At 39.7% G+C, this 16,564-nt stretch overlaps 1 protein-coding gene across 1 annotated transcript; it reads right to left on the bottom strand.

Moving 5' to 3' along the window:
- Positions 1-648: 648 nt before the first annotated feature.
- LOC128632777 (mucin-19) lies at positions 649-15,463 on the bottom strand. The gene is made up of 4 exons (XM_053679981.1): positions 15,381-15,463; positions 13,843-13,895; positions 962-13,406; positions 649-868 (listed from the first exon to the last, which is right to left on the bottom strand). Exons 1-4 carry the CDS (start codon positions 15,407-15,409, stop codon positions 649-651), a joined length of 12,747 nt encoding a protein of 4,248 aa, XP_053535956.1. The 5' UTR covers positions 15,410-15,463.
- Between the last annotated feature and the right edge of the window lie 1,101 nt (positions 15,464-16,564).

Below are 16,564 nucleotides of genomic sequence, written 5' to 3'. Positions count from 1 at the left end.
AGAGCTCTGGGGTTCGAATGGTTCTGCACCAGCGTCATTTAGAAGCGTGTTTAGCTGGAGAAGGAAAGATAATTAATCAGTTTTTCTGTGAGATATAAGAACATTCCATTGTACTGTTTGTGTAACCATTTCATCTATTACAAATGAAAACCGTTTCATTGGTTTTCAATTGAAGAATATAGACATCATGTTTTATAGGTAGGATGGATATTCGCGACCCTTTAAGTCGCCCATTAGTGTCCTATATTTGATTACTCATTCATGATCTTGATCTGCTTCTTTGTCTGCATCTGCTTCCTAGTGTTTTGACCTTTGATGATTACCCCACTGTGAGTCTGCCCTGCCTCATACAACCCAGGGGTTACTTTGTTGACTTTTACACTATTTGACTTTTGCAACTGTTTTTATTAAAATCTGCAATGGGATCCAATGCAATCTCTGGATATTTGTTAGAATGTTCATATGTTCCTGGTCATGTACACTCACAGCGTTATTGATGATGTTCTCCACTTGGGTGTAGGTGTGGTTCCTGAGGTCAGGGTTCTTAGACATGCTAATGTTACTGATGCTGAATGTGAAGTTGACTGCATAGGAGGTGTCTGAAATTTCTGTGGAACAAATCAAATGTCCATAAGAATGTTTTAGCTCTCATATGGATAGGACAATGATGTGAAGAGTTGTAGCTGTAATATGTATTAGTAAAGAAAACATACTCTCGTAGGTGAAGTTCAGCACTTTTACAGAGTCAGAGAGGTTCGTGAGTCGAGCACTGAGAAGAGTCTGGATCGCACTGAGGACCAAACTCTCACTGGGAACAGGAGAGGAGGAATTGAAGACCATCCTGGTCTGTACCACAGCTGAACCAGGTCTAAAAAATTAAAGCATTACACATTAATTTAGTATCAGAATTCAGTATGAATATATAATTCTTTACTCATTTATGTGTCAGAAAGTAACATACATTAATGAAGGTGTTGCTGTAGAAGGTATAGTCTGTGTTGTGAACTCAGTAGTAGTTGTTATTGATTGTGCAGTTCTAGGTGATGTTGTTGGACTTTCCTCTGTAGATATTGATGCTTCAACTGTAGTAATTAAAGCTTTACTCCTTGCAGGAGTAATTGTTTCTGCACTTGTTGGTACTGTGATTGCTGTTGATGGAGCTGGAGAAGTTGTAGCCTGTGTTGTAGCCTGTGTAGTTGATAGTTCTGTTGTTGGTGCTGTAGTCAGTACAGTTGAAGCTGTGGTTGTTTCTTGTGTAGTTGTTGCTTCCTCAGTTGTATTGCTTTGAGCTGGAGTAGTTGTAGATGCAATAGCTTCTACTGTTATTGGTTCTGTGCTTGTTGTAGCCTTTGTGGTTGTTACTGTGGTAGATGTCAGTTCTGTTGTTGCTGCTGTACTTAATGTTGTAGTTGTAGCTGTGGTTGTGTTCTTGGTAGTTGTTGCTTCCTCTGTTGTAGTGCTTGGAGCTGGAGTAGTAGTTACAGTTGTTTCTACTGTTGTTGGTCCTGTGCTTGTTGTAGCCTTTATAGTTGATACTCTGCTAGTGGCCAGTCCTGTTGTTGGTGTTGTTGTCAGTACAGTTGTACCTGTGGTTGTTTCCTCTGTAGTTGTTGGTTCCTCAGATGTAGTGGTTGGGGCTACAGTTGTCGTAGAGGCAGATGTTTCTTCTGTTGTTGGCTGCGTGTTTGTTGTAGCCTCTGTTGTGGATATAGTGCTAGTGGTCAGTTCTGTTGAAGGTGTTGTAGTTGATGATATACTCGTAGCTGTGGTTGTTTCCACTGTTGTTGTTTGTTCCTGAATTGTAGTGGTTGGGGCTACAGTTGTTGTAGATGGAGTTGTTTCTTCTGTTGTTGGCTGAGTGCTTGTTGTAGCCTCTCTTGTGGATATAGTGCTAGTGGTCAGTTCTGTTGTTGGTTCTGTAGGTAGTGTTGTAATCATTGGTTCCTGAATTGTACTGGTTGGAGCTGAAGTAGCTGTAGATGCCATAGTGTCTACTGTCGTTGGTTCTGTGCTTGCTGTAGCCTGTGCAGTTGATAGTTCTGTTGTTTGTGCTGTTGTCAGTACACTTGTAGCTGTGGTTCTTTCCTCTGTAGTACTTGGTTCCTGGGTTGTAGTGGTTGGGCCTACAGTTGTTGAAGATGCAGTTGTTTCATCTGTTGTTGCAGCCTGTGTTGTGGACACAATAGTACTGGTCAGTTCTGTTGTAGGTGTTGTAGTGGATGGTATACTAGTAGCTGTGGTTGTTTCCACTGTTGTTGTTTGTTCCTGAGTTGTAGTGGTTGAGGCTACAGTTGTTGTGAATGCAGTTGTTTGTTCAGTTGTTGGCTGTGTGCTTGTTGTAGCCTCTGTTGTGGATAGAGTGCTAGTGGTCAGTTCTGTTGTTGGTGCTGTAGGTACTGTTGTAGTTGTAGGTTCCTGAATTGTACTGGTTGGAGCTGAAGTAGCTATAGATGCAGTTGTTTCTACTGTCGTTGGTACTTTGCTTGTTGTAGCCATTGTAGCTGATACTGTGGAAGTGGTAAATTTTATTGTTGCTGCTGCAGTTTCAGTTGTAGTTCTAGTTGTGGTTATTTCCTCTATAGTTGTTGCTTCTTCAGTTACAGTGGTTGAAACTGGAGTTGTTGTAGATGCAGTTGTTTCTACTGTTTGTCCTGTGCTTGTTGTAGCCTGTGTAGTTGATTCTGTGGAAGTGGTAAATTCTGTTGTTGCTGCTCTAGTTAAAGTTGTAGTTGTAACTCTGATTATTGCCTCTCTAGTTGTTGCTTCCTCACTTGTAATGCTTGGAGCTAGAGTAGTTGTAGATGCAGATGTTCCTACTGTTGTTGGTTTTGTGCTTGTAGTAGCCTGTGTAGTTGATAGTTCTGTTGTTGGTGCTTTACTCAGTACTGTTGTAGCTATGGTTGTTTCCTCTGTAGTTCTTGCTTCCTCAGTTGTAGTGATTGGAGCTGTAGTACTTGCAGATACAGTTGTTTCTACTGTTGTTGGTCCTGTGCTTGTTGTAGCCTGTGTAGTTGATTCTGTGGTAGTGGTTAGTTTTGTTGTTGCTGCTGTAGATAATGTTGTACTTGGAGTTGTAGTTGTTTCCTCTGTAGTTCTTGCTTCCTCAGTTGGAGTACTTGGACCTGGAGTAGTTGTAGATGCAGTTGTTCCTTCTGTTGTTGGTTCTGCATTTGTTGTAACCTGTGTAGTTGATAGTTCTGTAGTTGGTATTGTTGTCAGTACAGTTGTACTTGTAGTAGTTTCCTCTGTAGTACTGGCTTCCGGAGTTGTAGTGGTTGGGGCTACAGTTGTTGTAGATGCTGTTGTTGGTACTGTTGTCAGTACAGTTGTAGCAGTGGTTCTTTTCTCTGTTGTTGTTGCTTCCTCAGTTGTAGTTGTTGGAGCTGGAGTAGTTGTAGATACAGTTGTTTCTACTGTTGTTGGTTCTGTGCTTGTTGTAGCCTGTGTAGTTAATTCTGTGGTAGTGGTTAGTTCTGTTGTTGCTGCTGTAGTTAATGTTGTAGTTGAAGCTGTAGTTGTTTCCTCTGTAGTTGTTGCTTCCTCAGTTGGAGTAGTTGGAGCTGGAGTAGTTGTAGATGCAGTTGTTCCTACTGTTGTTGGTTCTGCACTTGTTGTAACCTGTGTAGTTGATAGTTCTGTTGTTGGTATTGATATCAGTACAGTTGTACTTTTAGTAGTTTCCTCTGTAGTACTGGGCTCCTGAGTTGTACTAGTTGGGGCTACAGTTGTTGTAGATATAATTGTTTCTACTGTTGTTGGTTCTGTGCTTGTTGTAGCCTGTGTAGTTGATTCTGTGGTAGTTGTTAGTTCTGTTGTTGCTGCTGTTGTTAATGTTGTACTTGGAGCTGTAGTTGTTTCCTCTGTAGTTGTTGCTTCCTCAGTTGGAGTACTTGGACCTGGAGTAGTTGTAGATGCAGTTGTTCCTTCTGTTGTTGGTTCTGCACTTGTTGTAACCTGTGTAGTTGATAGTTCTGTAGTTGGTATTTTTGTCAGTACAGTTGTACTTGTAGTAGTTTCCTCTGTAGTACTGGGTTCCTGAGTTGTAGTGGTTGGGGCTACAGTTGTTGTAGATGGTGTTGTTGGTACTGTTGTCAGTACAGTTGTATCCGTGGTTGTTTCCAGTGTAGTTGTTGCTTCCTCAGTTGGAGCTGGAGTAGTTGTAGATGCAGTTGTTCCTACTGTTGTTGTATCTGCACTTGTTGTAACCTGTGTAGTTGATTGTTCTGTTGTTGGTATTGATATCAGTACAGTTGTACTTTTCGTAGTTTCCTCTGTAGTACTGGGCTCCTGAGTTGTACTAGTTGGGGCTACAGTTGCTGTAGATATAATTGTTTCTATCGTTGTTGGTTCTGTGCTTGTTGTAGCCTGTGTAGTTGATTCTGTGGTAGTTGTTAGTTCTGTTGTTGCTGCTGTTGTTAATGTTGTACTTGGAGCTGTAGTTGTTTCCTCTGTAGTTGTTGCTTCCTCAGTTGGAATAGTTGGCGCTGGAGTAGTTGTAGATGCAGTTGTTCCTACTGTTGCTTCTTCTGCACTTATTGTAACCTGTGTAGTTGATAGTTCTGTAGTTGGTATTGTTGTCAGTACAGTTGTACTTGTAGTAGTTTCCTCTGTAGTACTTGGTTCCTGAGTTGTAGTGGTTGGGGCTACAGTTGTTGTAGATGCTGTTGTTGGTACTGTTGTCAGTACAGTTGTAGCAGTGGTTGTTTCCAGTGTTGTTCTTGCTTCCTCAATTGTAGTTGTTGGAGATGGAGTAGTTGTAGATACAGTTGTTTCTACTGTTGTTGGTTCTGGGCTTGTTGTAGCGTGTGTAGTTGATTCTGTGGTAGTTGTTAGTTCTGTTGTTGCTGCTGTTGTTAATGTTTTACTTGGTGCTGTAGTTGTTTCCTCTGTAGTTGTTGCTTCCTCAGTTGGAATAGTTGGAGCTGTAGTAGTTGTAAATGCAGTTGTTCCTACTGTTGTTGGTTCTGCACTTGTTGTAACCTGTGTAGTTGATTGTTGTGTAGTTGGTATTGTTGTCAGTACAGTTGTATTTGTAGTAGTTTCTTCTGTGGTACTGGGTTCCTGAGTTGTAGTGGTTGGGGCTACAATTGTTGTAGATGCTGTTGTTGGTACTGTTGTAAGTACAGTTGTATCTGTGGTTGTTTCCAGTGTTGTTCTTGCTTCCTCAGTTGTAGTTGTTGGAGCTGGAGTAGTTGTAGATACAGTTGTTTCTACTGTTGTTGGTTCTGTGCTTATTGTAGCCTGTGTAGTTGATTCTGTGGTAGTGGTTAGTTCTGTTGTTGCTGCTGTAGTTAATGTTGTACTTGGAGCTGTAGTTGTTTCCTCTGTAGTTGTTGCTTCCTCAGTTGGAGTAGTTGGAGCTGGAGTAGTTGTAGATGCAGTTGTTCCTACTGTTCTTGGTTCTGCACTTGTTGTAACCTGTGTAGTTGATAGTTCTGTTGTTGGTATTGATATCAGTACAGTTGTACTTTTAGTAGTTTCCTCTGTAGTACTGGGCTCCTGAGTTGTACTAGTTGGGGCTACAGTTGTTGTAGATATAATTGTTTCTACTGTTGTTGGTTCTGTGCTTGTTGTAGCCTGTGTAGTTGATTCTGTGGTAGTTGTTAGTTCTGTTGTTGCTGCTGTTGTTAATGTTGTACTTGGAGCTGTAGTTGTTTCCTCTGTAGTTGTTGCTTCCTCAGTTGGAGTACTTGGACCTGGAGTAGTTGTAGATGCAGTTGTTCCTTCTGTTGTTGGTTCTGCACTTGTTGTAACCTGTGTAGTTGATAGTTCTGTAGTTGGTATTTTTGTCAGTACAGTTGTACTTGTAGTAGTTTCCTCTGTAGTACTGGGTTCCTGAGTTGTAGTGGTTGGGGCTACAGTTGTTGTAGATGGTGTTGTTGGTACTGTTGTCAGTACAGTTGTATCCGTGGTTGTTTCCAGTGTAGTTGTTGCTTCCTCAGTTGGAGCTGGAGTAGTTGTAGATGCAGTTGTTCCTACTGTTGTTGTATCTGCACTTGTTGTAACCTGTGTAGTTGATTGTTCTGTAGTTGGTATTGTTGTCAGTACAGTTGTTCTTGTAGTAGTTTCCTCTGTAGTACTGGGCTCCTGAGTTGTACTAGTTGGGGCTACAGTTGTTGTAGATATAATTGTTTCTACTGTTGTTGGTTCTGTGCTTGTTGTAGCCTGTGTAGTTGATTCTGTGGTAGTGGTTAGTTCTGTTGTTGCTGCTGTTGTTAATGTTGTACTTGGAGCTGTAGTTGTTTCCTCTGTAGTTGTTGCTTCCTCAGTTGGGGTAGTTGGAGCTGGAGTAGTTGTAGATGCAGTTGTTCCTATTGTTGTTGGTTCTGCACTTGTTGTAACCTGTGTAGTTGATAGTTCTGTTGTTGGTATTGATATCAGTACAGTTGTACTTTTCGTAGTTTCCTCTGTAGTACTGGGCTCCTGAGTTGTACTAGTTGGGGCTACAGTTGTTGTAGATATAATTGTTTCTATCGTTGTTGGTTCTGTGCTTGTTGTAGCCTGTGTAGTTGATTCTGTGGTAGTTGTTAGTTCTGTTGTTGCTGCTGTTGTTAATGTTGTACTTGGAGCTGTAGTTGTTTCCTCTGTAGTTGTTGCTTCCTCAGTTGGAATAGTTGGCGCTGGAGTAGTTGTAGATGCAGTTGTTCCTACTGTTGCTGGTTCTGCACTTATTGTAACCTGTGTAGTTGATAGTTCTGTAGTTGGTATTGTTGTCAGTACAGTTGTACTTGTAGTAGTTTCCTCTGTAGTACTTGGTTCCTGAGTTGTAGTGGTTGGGGCTACAGTTGTTGTAGATGCTGTTGTTGGTACTGTTGTCAGTACAGTTGTAGCAGTGGTTGTTTCCTCTGTTGTTGTTGCTTCCTCAATTGTAGTTGTTGGAGATGGAGTAGTTGTAGATACAGTTGTTTCTACTGTTGTTGGTTCTGGGCTTGTTGTAGCGTGTGTAGTTGATTCTGTGGTAGTTGTTAGTTCTGTTGTTGCTGCTGTTGTTAATGTTTTACTTGGTGCTGTAGTTGTTTCCTCTGTAGTTGTTGCTTCCTCAGTTGGAATAGTTGGAGCTGTAGTAGTTGTAAATGCAGTTGTTCCTACTGTTGTTGGTTCTGCACTTGTTGTAACCTGTGTAGTTGATAGTTCTGTAGTTGGTATTTTTGTCAGTACAGTTGTACTTGGAGTAGTTTCCTCTGTAGTACTGGATTCCTGAGTTGTAGTGGTTGGGGCTACAATTGTTGTAGATGCTGTTGTTGGTACTGTTGTAAGTACAGTTGTATCTGTGGTTGTTTCCAGTGTTGTTCTTGCTTCCTCAGTTGTAGTTGTTGGAGCTGGAGTAGTTGTAGATACAGTTGTTTCTACTGTTGTTGGTTCTGTGCTTATTGTTGCCTGTGTAGTTGATTCTGTGGTAGTGGTTAGTTCTGTTGTTGCTGCTGTAGTTAATGTTGTACTTGGAGCTGTAGTTGTTTCCTCTGTAGTTGTTGCTTCCTTAGTTGAAGTAGTTGGAGCTGGAGTAGTTGTAGATGCAGTTGTTTCTACAGTTGTTGGTTCTGTGCTTGTTGTAGCCTGTGTAGTTGATTCTGTGGTAGTGGTTAGTTCTGTTGTTGCTGCTGTAGTTAATGTTGTACTTGAAGCTGTAGTTGTTTCGTCTGTAGTTGTTGCTTCCTCAGTTGGAGTAGTTGGAGCTGGAGTAGTTGTAGATGCAGTTGTTTCTACAGTTGTTGGTTCTGTACTTGTTGTAACCTGTGTAGTTGATAGTTCTGTAGTTGGTATTGTTGTCAGTACAGTTGTACTTGTAGTAGTTTCCTCTGTAGTACTGGGCTCCTGAGTTGTACTAGTTGGGTCTACAGTTGTTGTGGATATAATTGTTTCTACTGTTGTTGGTTCTGTGCTTAATGTAGACTGTGTAGTTGATTCTGTGGTAGTGGTTAGTTCTGTTGTTGCTGCTGTAGTTAATGTTGTACTTGGAGCTGTAGTTGTTTCCTCTGTAGTTGTTGCTTCCTCAGTTGTAGTAGTTGGAGCCGGAGTAGTTGTAGATGCAGTTGTTCCTACTGTTGTTGGTTCTGCACTTGTTGTAACCTGTGTAGTTGATAGTTCTGTAGTTGGTATTTTTGTCAGTACAGTTGTACTTGGAGTAGTTTCCTCTGTAGTACTGGATTCCTGAGTTGTAGTGGTTGGGGCTACAGTTGTTGTAGATGCTGTTGTTAGTACTGTTGTCAGTACAGTTGTATCTGTGGTTGTTTCCAGTGTTGTTGTTGCTTCCTCAGTTGTAGTTGTTGGAGCTGGAGTAGTTGTAGATGCAGTTGATTCTACTGTTGTTGGTTCTGTGCTTGTTGTAGCCTGTGTAGTTGATTCTGTGGTAGTGGTTAGTTCTGTTTTTGCTGCTGTAGATGATGTTGTACTTGGAGCTGTAGTTGTTTCCTCTGTAGTTGTTGCTTCCTCAGTTGGAGCTGGAGTAGTTGTAGATGCAGTTGTTTCTACAGTTGTTGGTTCTGTACTTGTTGTAACCTGTGTAGTTGATAGTTCTGTAGTTGGTATTGTTGTCAGTACAGTTGTACTTGTAGTAGTTCCCTCTGTAGTACTGGGTTCCTGAGTTGTAGTGGTTGGGGCTACAGTTGTTGTTGATGCTGTTGTTGGTACTGTTGTCAGTACAGTTGTATCTGTGGTTGTTTTCAGTGTTGTTGTTGCTTCCTCAGTTGTAGTTGTTGGAGCTGGAGTAGTTGTAGATACAGTTGTTTCTACTGTTGTTTGTTCTGTGCTTATTGTAGACTGTGTAGTTGATTCTGTGGTAGTGGTTAGTTCTGTTGTTGCTGCTGTAGTTAATGTTGTACTTGGAGCTGTAGTTGTTTCCTCTGTAGTTGTTGCTTCCTCAATTGGAGTAGTTGGAGCTGGAGTAGTTGTAGATGCAGTTGTTTCTACAGTTGTTGGTTCTGTGCTTGTTGTAGCCTGTGTAGTTGATTCTGTGGTAGTTGTTAGTTCTGTTGTTGCTGCTGTTGTTAATGTTGTACTTGGAGCTGTAGTTGTTTCCTCTGTAGTTGTTGCTTCCTCAGTTGGAGTACTTGGACCTGGAGTAGTTGTAGATGCAGTTGTTCCTTCTGTTGTTGGTTCTGCACTCGTAAATTGTGTAGTTGATAGTTCTGTAGTTGGTATTTTTGTCAGTACAGTTGTACTTGTAGTAGTTTCCTCTGTAGTACTGGGTTCCTGAGTTGTAGTGGTTGGGGCTACAGTTGTTGTAGATGGTGTTGTTGGTACTGTTGTCAGTACAGTTGTATCCGTGGTTGTTTCCAGTGTAGTTGTTGCTTCCTCAGTTGGAGCTGGAGTAGTTGTAGATGCAGTTGTTCCTACTGTTGTTGTATCTGCACTTGTTGTAACCTGTGTAGTTGATTGTTCTGTAGTTGGTATTGTTGTCAGTACAGTTGTTCTTGTAGTAGTTTCCTCTGTAGTACTGGGCTCCTGAGTTGTACTAGTTGGGGCTACAGTTGTTGTAGATATAATTGTTTCTACTGTTGTTGGTTCTGTGCTTGTTGTAGCCTGTGTAGTTGATTCTGTGGTAGTGGTTAGTTCTGTTGTTGCTGCTGTTGTTAATGTTGTACTTGGAGCTGTAGTTGTTTCCTCTGTAGTTGTTGCTTCCTCAGTTGGGGTAGTTGGAGCTGGAGTAGTTGTAGATGCAGTTGTTCCTATTGTTGTTGGTTCTGCACTTGTTGTAACCTGTGTAGTTGATAGTTCTGTTGTTGGTATTGATATCAGTACAGTTGTACTTTTCGTAGTTTCCTCTGTAGTACTGGGCTCCTGAGTTGTACTAGTTGGGGCTACAGTTGCTGTAGATATAATTGTTTCTATCGTTGTTGGTTCTGTGCTTGTTGTAGCCTGTGTAGTTGATTCTGTGGTAGTTGTTAGTTCTGTTGTTGCTGCTGTTGTTAATGTTGTACTTGGAGCTGTAGTTGTTTCCTCTGTAGTTGTTGCTTCCTCAGTTGGAATAGTTGGCGCTGGAGTAGTTGTAGATGCAGTTGTTCCTACTGTTGCTGGTTCTGCACTTATTGTAACCTGTGTAGTTGATAGTTCTGTAGTTGGTATTGTTGTCAGTACAGTTGTACTTGTAGTAGTTTCCTCTGTAGTACTTGGTTCCTGAGTTGTAGTGGTTGGGGCTACAGTTGTTGTAGATGCTGTTGTTGGTACTGTTGTCAGTACAGTTGTAGCAGTGGTTGTTTCCAGTGTTGTTCTTGCTTCCTCAATTGTAGTTGTTGGAGATGGAGTAGTTGTAGATACAGTTGTTTCTACTGTTGTTGGTTCTGGGCTTGTTGTAGCGTGTGTAGTTGATTCTGTGGTAGTTGTTAGTTCTGTTGTTGCTGCTGTTGTTAATGTTTTACTTGGTGCTGTAGTTGTTTCCTCTGTAGTTGTTGCTTCCTCAGTTGGAATAGTTGGAGCTGTAGTAGTTGTAAATGCAGTTGTTCCTACTGTTGTTGGTTCTGCACTTGTTGTAACCTGTGTAGTTGATTGTTGTGTAGTTGGTATTGTTGTCAGTACAGTTGTATTTGTAGTAGTTTCTTCTGTGGTACTGGGTTCCTGAGTTGTAGTGGTTGGGGCTACAATTGTTGTAGATGCTGTTGTTGGTACTGTTGTAAGTACAGTTGTATCTGTGGTTGTTTCCAGTGTTGTTCTTGCTTCCTCAGTTGTAGTTGTTGGAGCTGGAGTAGTTGTAGATACAGTTGTTTCTACTGTTGTTGGTTCTGTGCTTGTTGTAGCCTGTGTAGTTGATTCTGTGGTAGTGGTTAGTTCTGTTGTTGCTGCTGTAGTTAATGTTGTACTTGAAGCTGTAGTTGTTTCGTCTGTAGTTGTTGCTTCCTCAGTTGGAGTAGTTGGAGCTGGAGTAGTTGTAGATGCAGTTGTTTCTACAGTTGTTGGTTCTGTACTTGTTGTAACCTGTGTAGTTGATAGTTCTGTAGTTGGTATTGTTGTCAGTACAGTTGTACTTGTAGTAGTTTCCTCTGTAGTACTGGGCTCCTGAGTTGTACTAGTTGGGTCTACAATTGTTGTGGATATAATTGTTTCTACTGTTGTTGGTTCTGTGCTTAATGTAGACTGTGTAGTTGATTCTGTGGTAGTGGTTAGTTCTGTTGTTGCTGCTGTAGTTAATGTTGTACTTGGAGCTGTAGTTGTTTCCTCTGTAGTTGTTGCTTCCTCAGTTGTAGTAGTTGGAGCCGGAGTAGTTGTAGATGCAGTTGTTCCTACTGTTGTTGGTTCTGCACTTGTTGTAACCTGTGTAGTTGATAGTTCTGTAGTTGGTATTTTTGTCAGTACAGTTGTACTTGGAGTAGTTTCCTCTGTAGTACTGGATTCCTGAGTTGTAGTGGTTGGGGCTACAGTTGTTGTAGATGCTGTTGTTAGTACTGTTGTCAGTACAGTTGTATCTGTGGTCGTTTCCAGTGTTGTTGTTGCTTCCTCAGTTGTAGTTGTTGGAGCTTGAGTAGTTGTAGATGCAGTTGATTCTACTGTTTTTGGTTCTGTGCTTGTTGTAGCCTGTGTAGTTGATTCTGTGGTAGTGGTTAGTTCTGTTGTTGCTGCTGTAGTTGATGTTGTACTTGGAGCTGTAGTTGTTTCCTCTGTAGTTGTTGCTTCCTCAGTTGGAGTAGTTGGAGCTGGAGTAGTTGTAGATGCAGTTGTTCCTACTGTTGTTGGTTCTGCACTTGTTGTAACCTGTGTAGTTGATAGTTCTGTTGTTGGTATTGTTGTCAGTACAGTTGTACTTGTAGCAGTTCCCTCTGTAGTACTGGGTTCCTGAGTTGTAGTGGTTGGGGCTACAGTTATTGTAGATGCTGTTGTTGGTACTGTTGTCAGTACAGTTGTATCTGTGGTTGTTTCCAGTGTTGTTGTTGCTTCCTCAGTTGTAGTTGTTGGAGCTGGAGTAGTTGTAGATGCAGTTGATTCTACTGTTGTTGGTTCTGTGCTTATTGTAGCCTGTGTAGTTGATTCTGTGGTAGTGGTTAGTTCTGTTTTTGCTGCTGTAGATGATGTTGTACTTGAAGCTGTAGTTGTTTCCTCTGTAGTTGTTGCTTCCTCAGTTGGAGTAGTTGGAGCCGGAGTAGTTGTAGATGCAGTTGTTCCTACTGTTGTTGGTTCTGCACTTGTTGTAACCTGTGTCGTTGATAGTTCTGTAGTTGGTATTGTTGTCAGTACAGTTTTACTTGTAGTAGTTTCCTCTGTAGTACTGGGCTCCTGAGTTGTACTAGTTGGGGCTACAGTTGTTGTAGATACAGTTGTTTCTACTGTTGTTGGTTCTGTGCTTGTTGTAGCCTGTGTAGTTGATTCTGTGGTAGTGGTTAGTTCTGTTGTTGCTGCTGTAGTTAATGTTGTACTTGGAGCTGTAGTTGTTTCCTCTGTAGTTGTTGCTTCCTCAGTTGGAGTAGTTGGAGCTGGAGTAGTTGTAGATGCAGTTGTTCCTACTGTTGTTGGTTCTGCACTTGTTGTAACCTGTGTAGTTGATAGTTCTGTTGTTGGTATTGTTGTCAGTACAGTTGTACTTGTAGCAGTTCCCTCTGTAGTACTGGGTTCCTGAGTTGTAGTGGTTGGGGCTACAGTTGTTGTAGATGCTGTTGTTGGTACTGTTGTCAGTACAGTTGTATCTGTGGTTGTTTCCAGTGTTGTTGTTGCTTCCTCATTTGTAGTTGTTGGAGTTGGAGTAGTTGTAGGTACAGTTGTTTCTACTGTTGTTGGTTCTGTTTTTATTGTAGCCTGTGTAGTTGATTCTGTGGTAGTGGTTAGTTCTGTTGTTGCTGCTGTAGTTAATGTTGTAGTTGGAGCTGTAGTTGTTTCCTCAGTTGGAGTAGTTGGAGCTGGAGTAGTTGTAGATGCAGTTGTTCCTACTGTTGTTGGTTCTGCACTTGTTGTAACCTGTGTCGTTGATAGTTCTAGTGTTTGTGCTGTTGTCTGTATAGTTGTAGATGTGGTTGTTTCCTCTGTACTTTGTTCTTCATTTATAGTGGTTGATGCAGTTGTTTCATCACTTGTTGCAGCCTGTGTTGTCGACAAAATAGTACTGGTCAGTTCTGTTGTAGGTGTTGTAGTTAATGGTATTCTTGTAGCTGTGGTTGTTTCCACTGTTGTTGTTTGTTCCTGAGTTGTAGGGGTTGGGGTTACAGTTGTTGTGGCTGCAGTTGTTTCATCTGTTGTTGCAGCCTGTGTTGTCGACAAAATAGTACTGGTCAGTTCTGTTGTTGGTGTTGTGGTTAATGTTGTAGTTGTGGCTGTGGAAGTTTCCTCTGTCATTGTCAGTTTCTCAGTTGTAATGCGCAGAGTTGGAATATTTGAGGATTCCGTTGTTTCAGTGGCCATTGTGAATTCAGTTGTCCCTTCTGTGGTTTCTGTTGTAAATGGTGTTGTACTTTGGCCTCCAATCCCACTAAGCAGCAGCCATAGCCATACTGTAAGTGTAGATAATTTCCTTTATTTTATATATTTTTTTCATTTAATTAAAAACTATTGTTTATCGTAGCATCATATTGCAGTCATTATATCATGCAGCACATGTTGCAGATAATCCTGTTATATTAGCTATCATTTAGATTAGATCATAGACCTCACAACCCACAATTAAAAATTACACCATAATAATTTAAATAATTCACAAAATAAATGTTCACTCATAAGCATTCATTTATCTAACATAAAAGCAAAATAGACAAAATTTGTGCAATGCTTCTTACAAATATGTACATAATAATAATAATAATAATAATAATAATAATAATAATAATAATAATGATGATTACAATCACTGTTATCATCACCTTCATAATAAGCTATGGATATGGGATAAACATACATGAAATTTTAAAGTGAAAAATAACTTTTACTTACATATTGTGAAGGCAGTAGTGTTACTGGTGCCATTATTTTTTAAAAAGGCAAACCTGTCAATAATAAATGAGATCAAATTGCATTTTTTATTATTTTGAATGTTCCATATTGCAGTTTGAAAATTTCAATATTACAACAACTCTAAAATATCACAAAAGCAACAGCAATTGCAAAAACAACAACAACAATAATAATAACAATAATAATAGTAGTAATAATAATAATAGTAATAAATGTAGCTGCAAGCAGCAGTACTGGGGTCAAGTCAATTTTCTACACCATGACCAGCAAAAGAAACTTTGTGACATGTTTTTGGTTAGCGTCTGATGAACAGTGTGTGAGTAGTTAGAAAAAGTAAACTTTCAATCATAAAAAAAACTGTATATTAAAAATAAATAAAATTAGCTACTTCTTAGAAATTTTGTCTGGCGCTGTTCTGAAACTGCTCAGGTAGCATCTGGGCATGATGGTTATCATGCAGGAAAGCATTCAAGTATTATAAGCCAAAAAAGTAATTTTTGCTATCTCCTGATCAGTTTGGGGCAGTGTGCTGAAACATTGCACATAACCTGAAGGTCTAAATCTTGATGAAAGGTACCAAGTTTCATCACAATCCCTCAAAGCATTGTGGAGATAAAGCTTCAAGTAAAATTTTTACATGTTCATCAAATTCGTTGAAGTGCCTTTCGAAAATAGTATGGCTTATCAAAATGCTGTGAATATATTTTTATATCTTTTATATCTGTGTCAAAACTGCATGTAGACTCAGGTCATGCTTGTTTTGACATGTTCCAGTTTTGTCTCAAACACTAAAGCATAGCGAAGATATAGCCTTGCGTCAAATTTGGCATGCTCAGTTGGGTTTATCAAAAAGTTTTTAATACTTTTTTTTCCAGCATTGTCTGAAGATGATGTGAGCCAGTTTTGGTGACAATCAGAAGTTCGAAGAAGTAGGTTATTAAAAAGTTCAAAATGGTGGAAATATTTTCGTGATGGAAAATGATGTCATAGGGTGCAATCAAATCATCTTGAGCCAGGGAAACAAGAATTTCTTTATTTCTTTATTAACATAAATGTAGGTGCTAACTTGGACAGTTGGTGGTACTAAAGGGCTTGAGGTAGAGACACCAAAAGGGCTGTATTTAATGAACAGACTCTCCTCGATCAGTGTGCCAAGTTTCACAACTTTTTACCATACGGTTCTATGGTCTGCCATAGACTTCCAGAGCAGAAGAATAAGAAGAAGCGAAGAAAACTAACTATTACAACTACGCACCTTCGGAGCTTGGCCCCTAATAATAAGTAAACGAATGAAAACAATAGGGGTCTTCATAATAATAATAATAATAATAATAATAATAATAATAATAATAATAATAATAATAATAATAGAATCATGCATTTTTACAAACAAAATTAGAAATATATGAATTTGCAACATAAATGTTGCTATATTTCACTAAATGTAATAAAAATGGCACAAATTGATGATCAAAAGCTAAACTGAGAGTTAAAAATAACAAAGAGAGATATATTACCTTATTTTATTCTTCAACGTCATAACCATCTGATCTCAAACTATAATCTCTCTCTCAGCAATATCCTTAATGACAGCCGGCTCTGTCTCTCTGGAAGATAATTTACTCACAAGGGAAACTGCTTTTATAAGGTGTGGTAGGTGTAACTAGGTGTGACTCATGAAGCATATTCACATGTTCATGACAAAAGTTATTTTTATTCAATTTGACAACAATGGGGGTTTGTTTATACAGAGATGATCAGAAAGAGAAATATTTTCACCATTTCAGGATAGATGTATGACCCGGTCACCCCAATACTCACCTGTAGACACCAACATCAGGCCTGGCTCATGGGGCGGGTTTTAGTAACCCTAATCCAGGCAGATTATACTTAGTCTTTTTTTTTTTTTTTGTATATTTCATGGAAATCACATTTGTCTGACATCTTCTTCATACCTGTTCAACAAGGTAGCCCTGTTCAGAACACTAAGCTCCTGGTGACCTAACCCTGAAGTTCAGGCAAGTACATATCCCCTTTACCTCAAAAAGGTCTCAATCCATGAGGGAGATCTGGTTGTAAAAAATACATTTGGATTGTTGGTCCATCAAATATTGCATGTTAACAGACTGTATTTTATATCCAGTGTAACTACTGTGATGTATTCAATAATTCATGACTAGACAAACATGAAGTTAACTACACATTGGTATATTTTATTATATATTTTGTTTAGAGATAATTTTTTTCCTTCAGAAGTTAAAGATATTTACATGTTTCCCAGAAGAATAAAATATTAACAATTTACACTGATAATCCTTTTCAAATGTTTACATCCCCCTGGCTCTTAATGTAGTGTGTTGCCTTCTGGAGAATCAATGAATGTTTGCACCTTTTGTAATAGTTGTGTATGAATCCTTCAGTTGTCCTCAGTGTGAAAAGACGGATCTCAACATTATTAACCACTAATTGGGGAAAGGGGTCAAATATGCTGGAAAAGCTGGACAAGCAAAGAATATGCAGAACCTAGAGGTCCTCTGAAGAACATTGGACAATTTAACTGTACAGGACAAACAAGGGACTCATGAACAACTATCACAAAACATACAGTCGTTGATCATAGAGGTAACAACATAGTACTAAGAATCAAGGGTATGTAAACTTTTGAAGTCTTTCATTTGTGTAAATTCAGTTATTATTTTGT

This window comes from Ictalurus punctatus, chromosome 3, assembly GCF_001660625.3.
Source record: "Ictalurus punctatus breed USDA103 chromosome 3, Coco_2.0, whole genome shotgun sequence".
NCBI classification, from domain to species: Eukaryota; Metazoa; Chordata; class Actinopteri; order Siluriformes; family Ictaluridae; genus Ictalurus; species Ictalurus punctatus.
The sequence above is the reverse complement of the archived record's forward strand: the minus strand, read 5'-3'. Positions and strand labels throughout refer to the sequence as shown.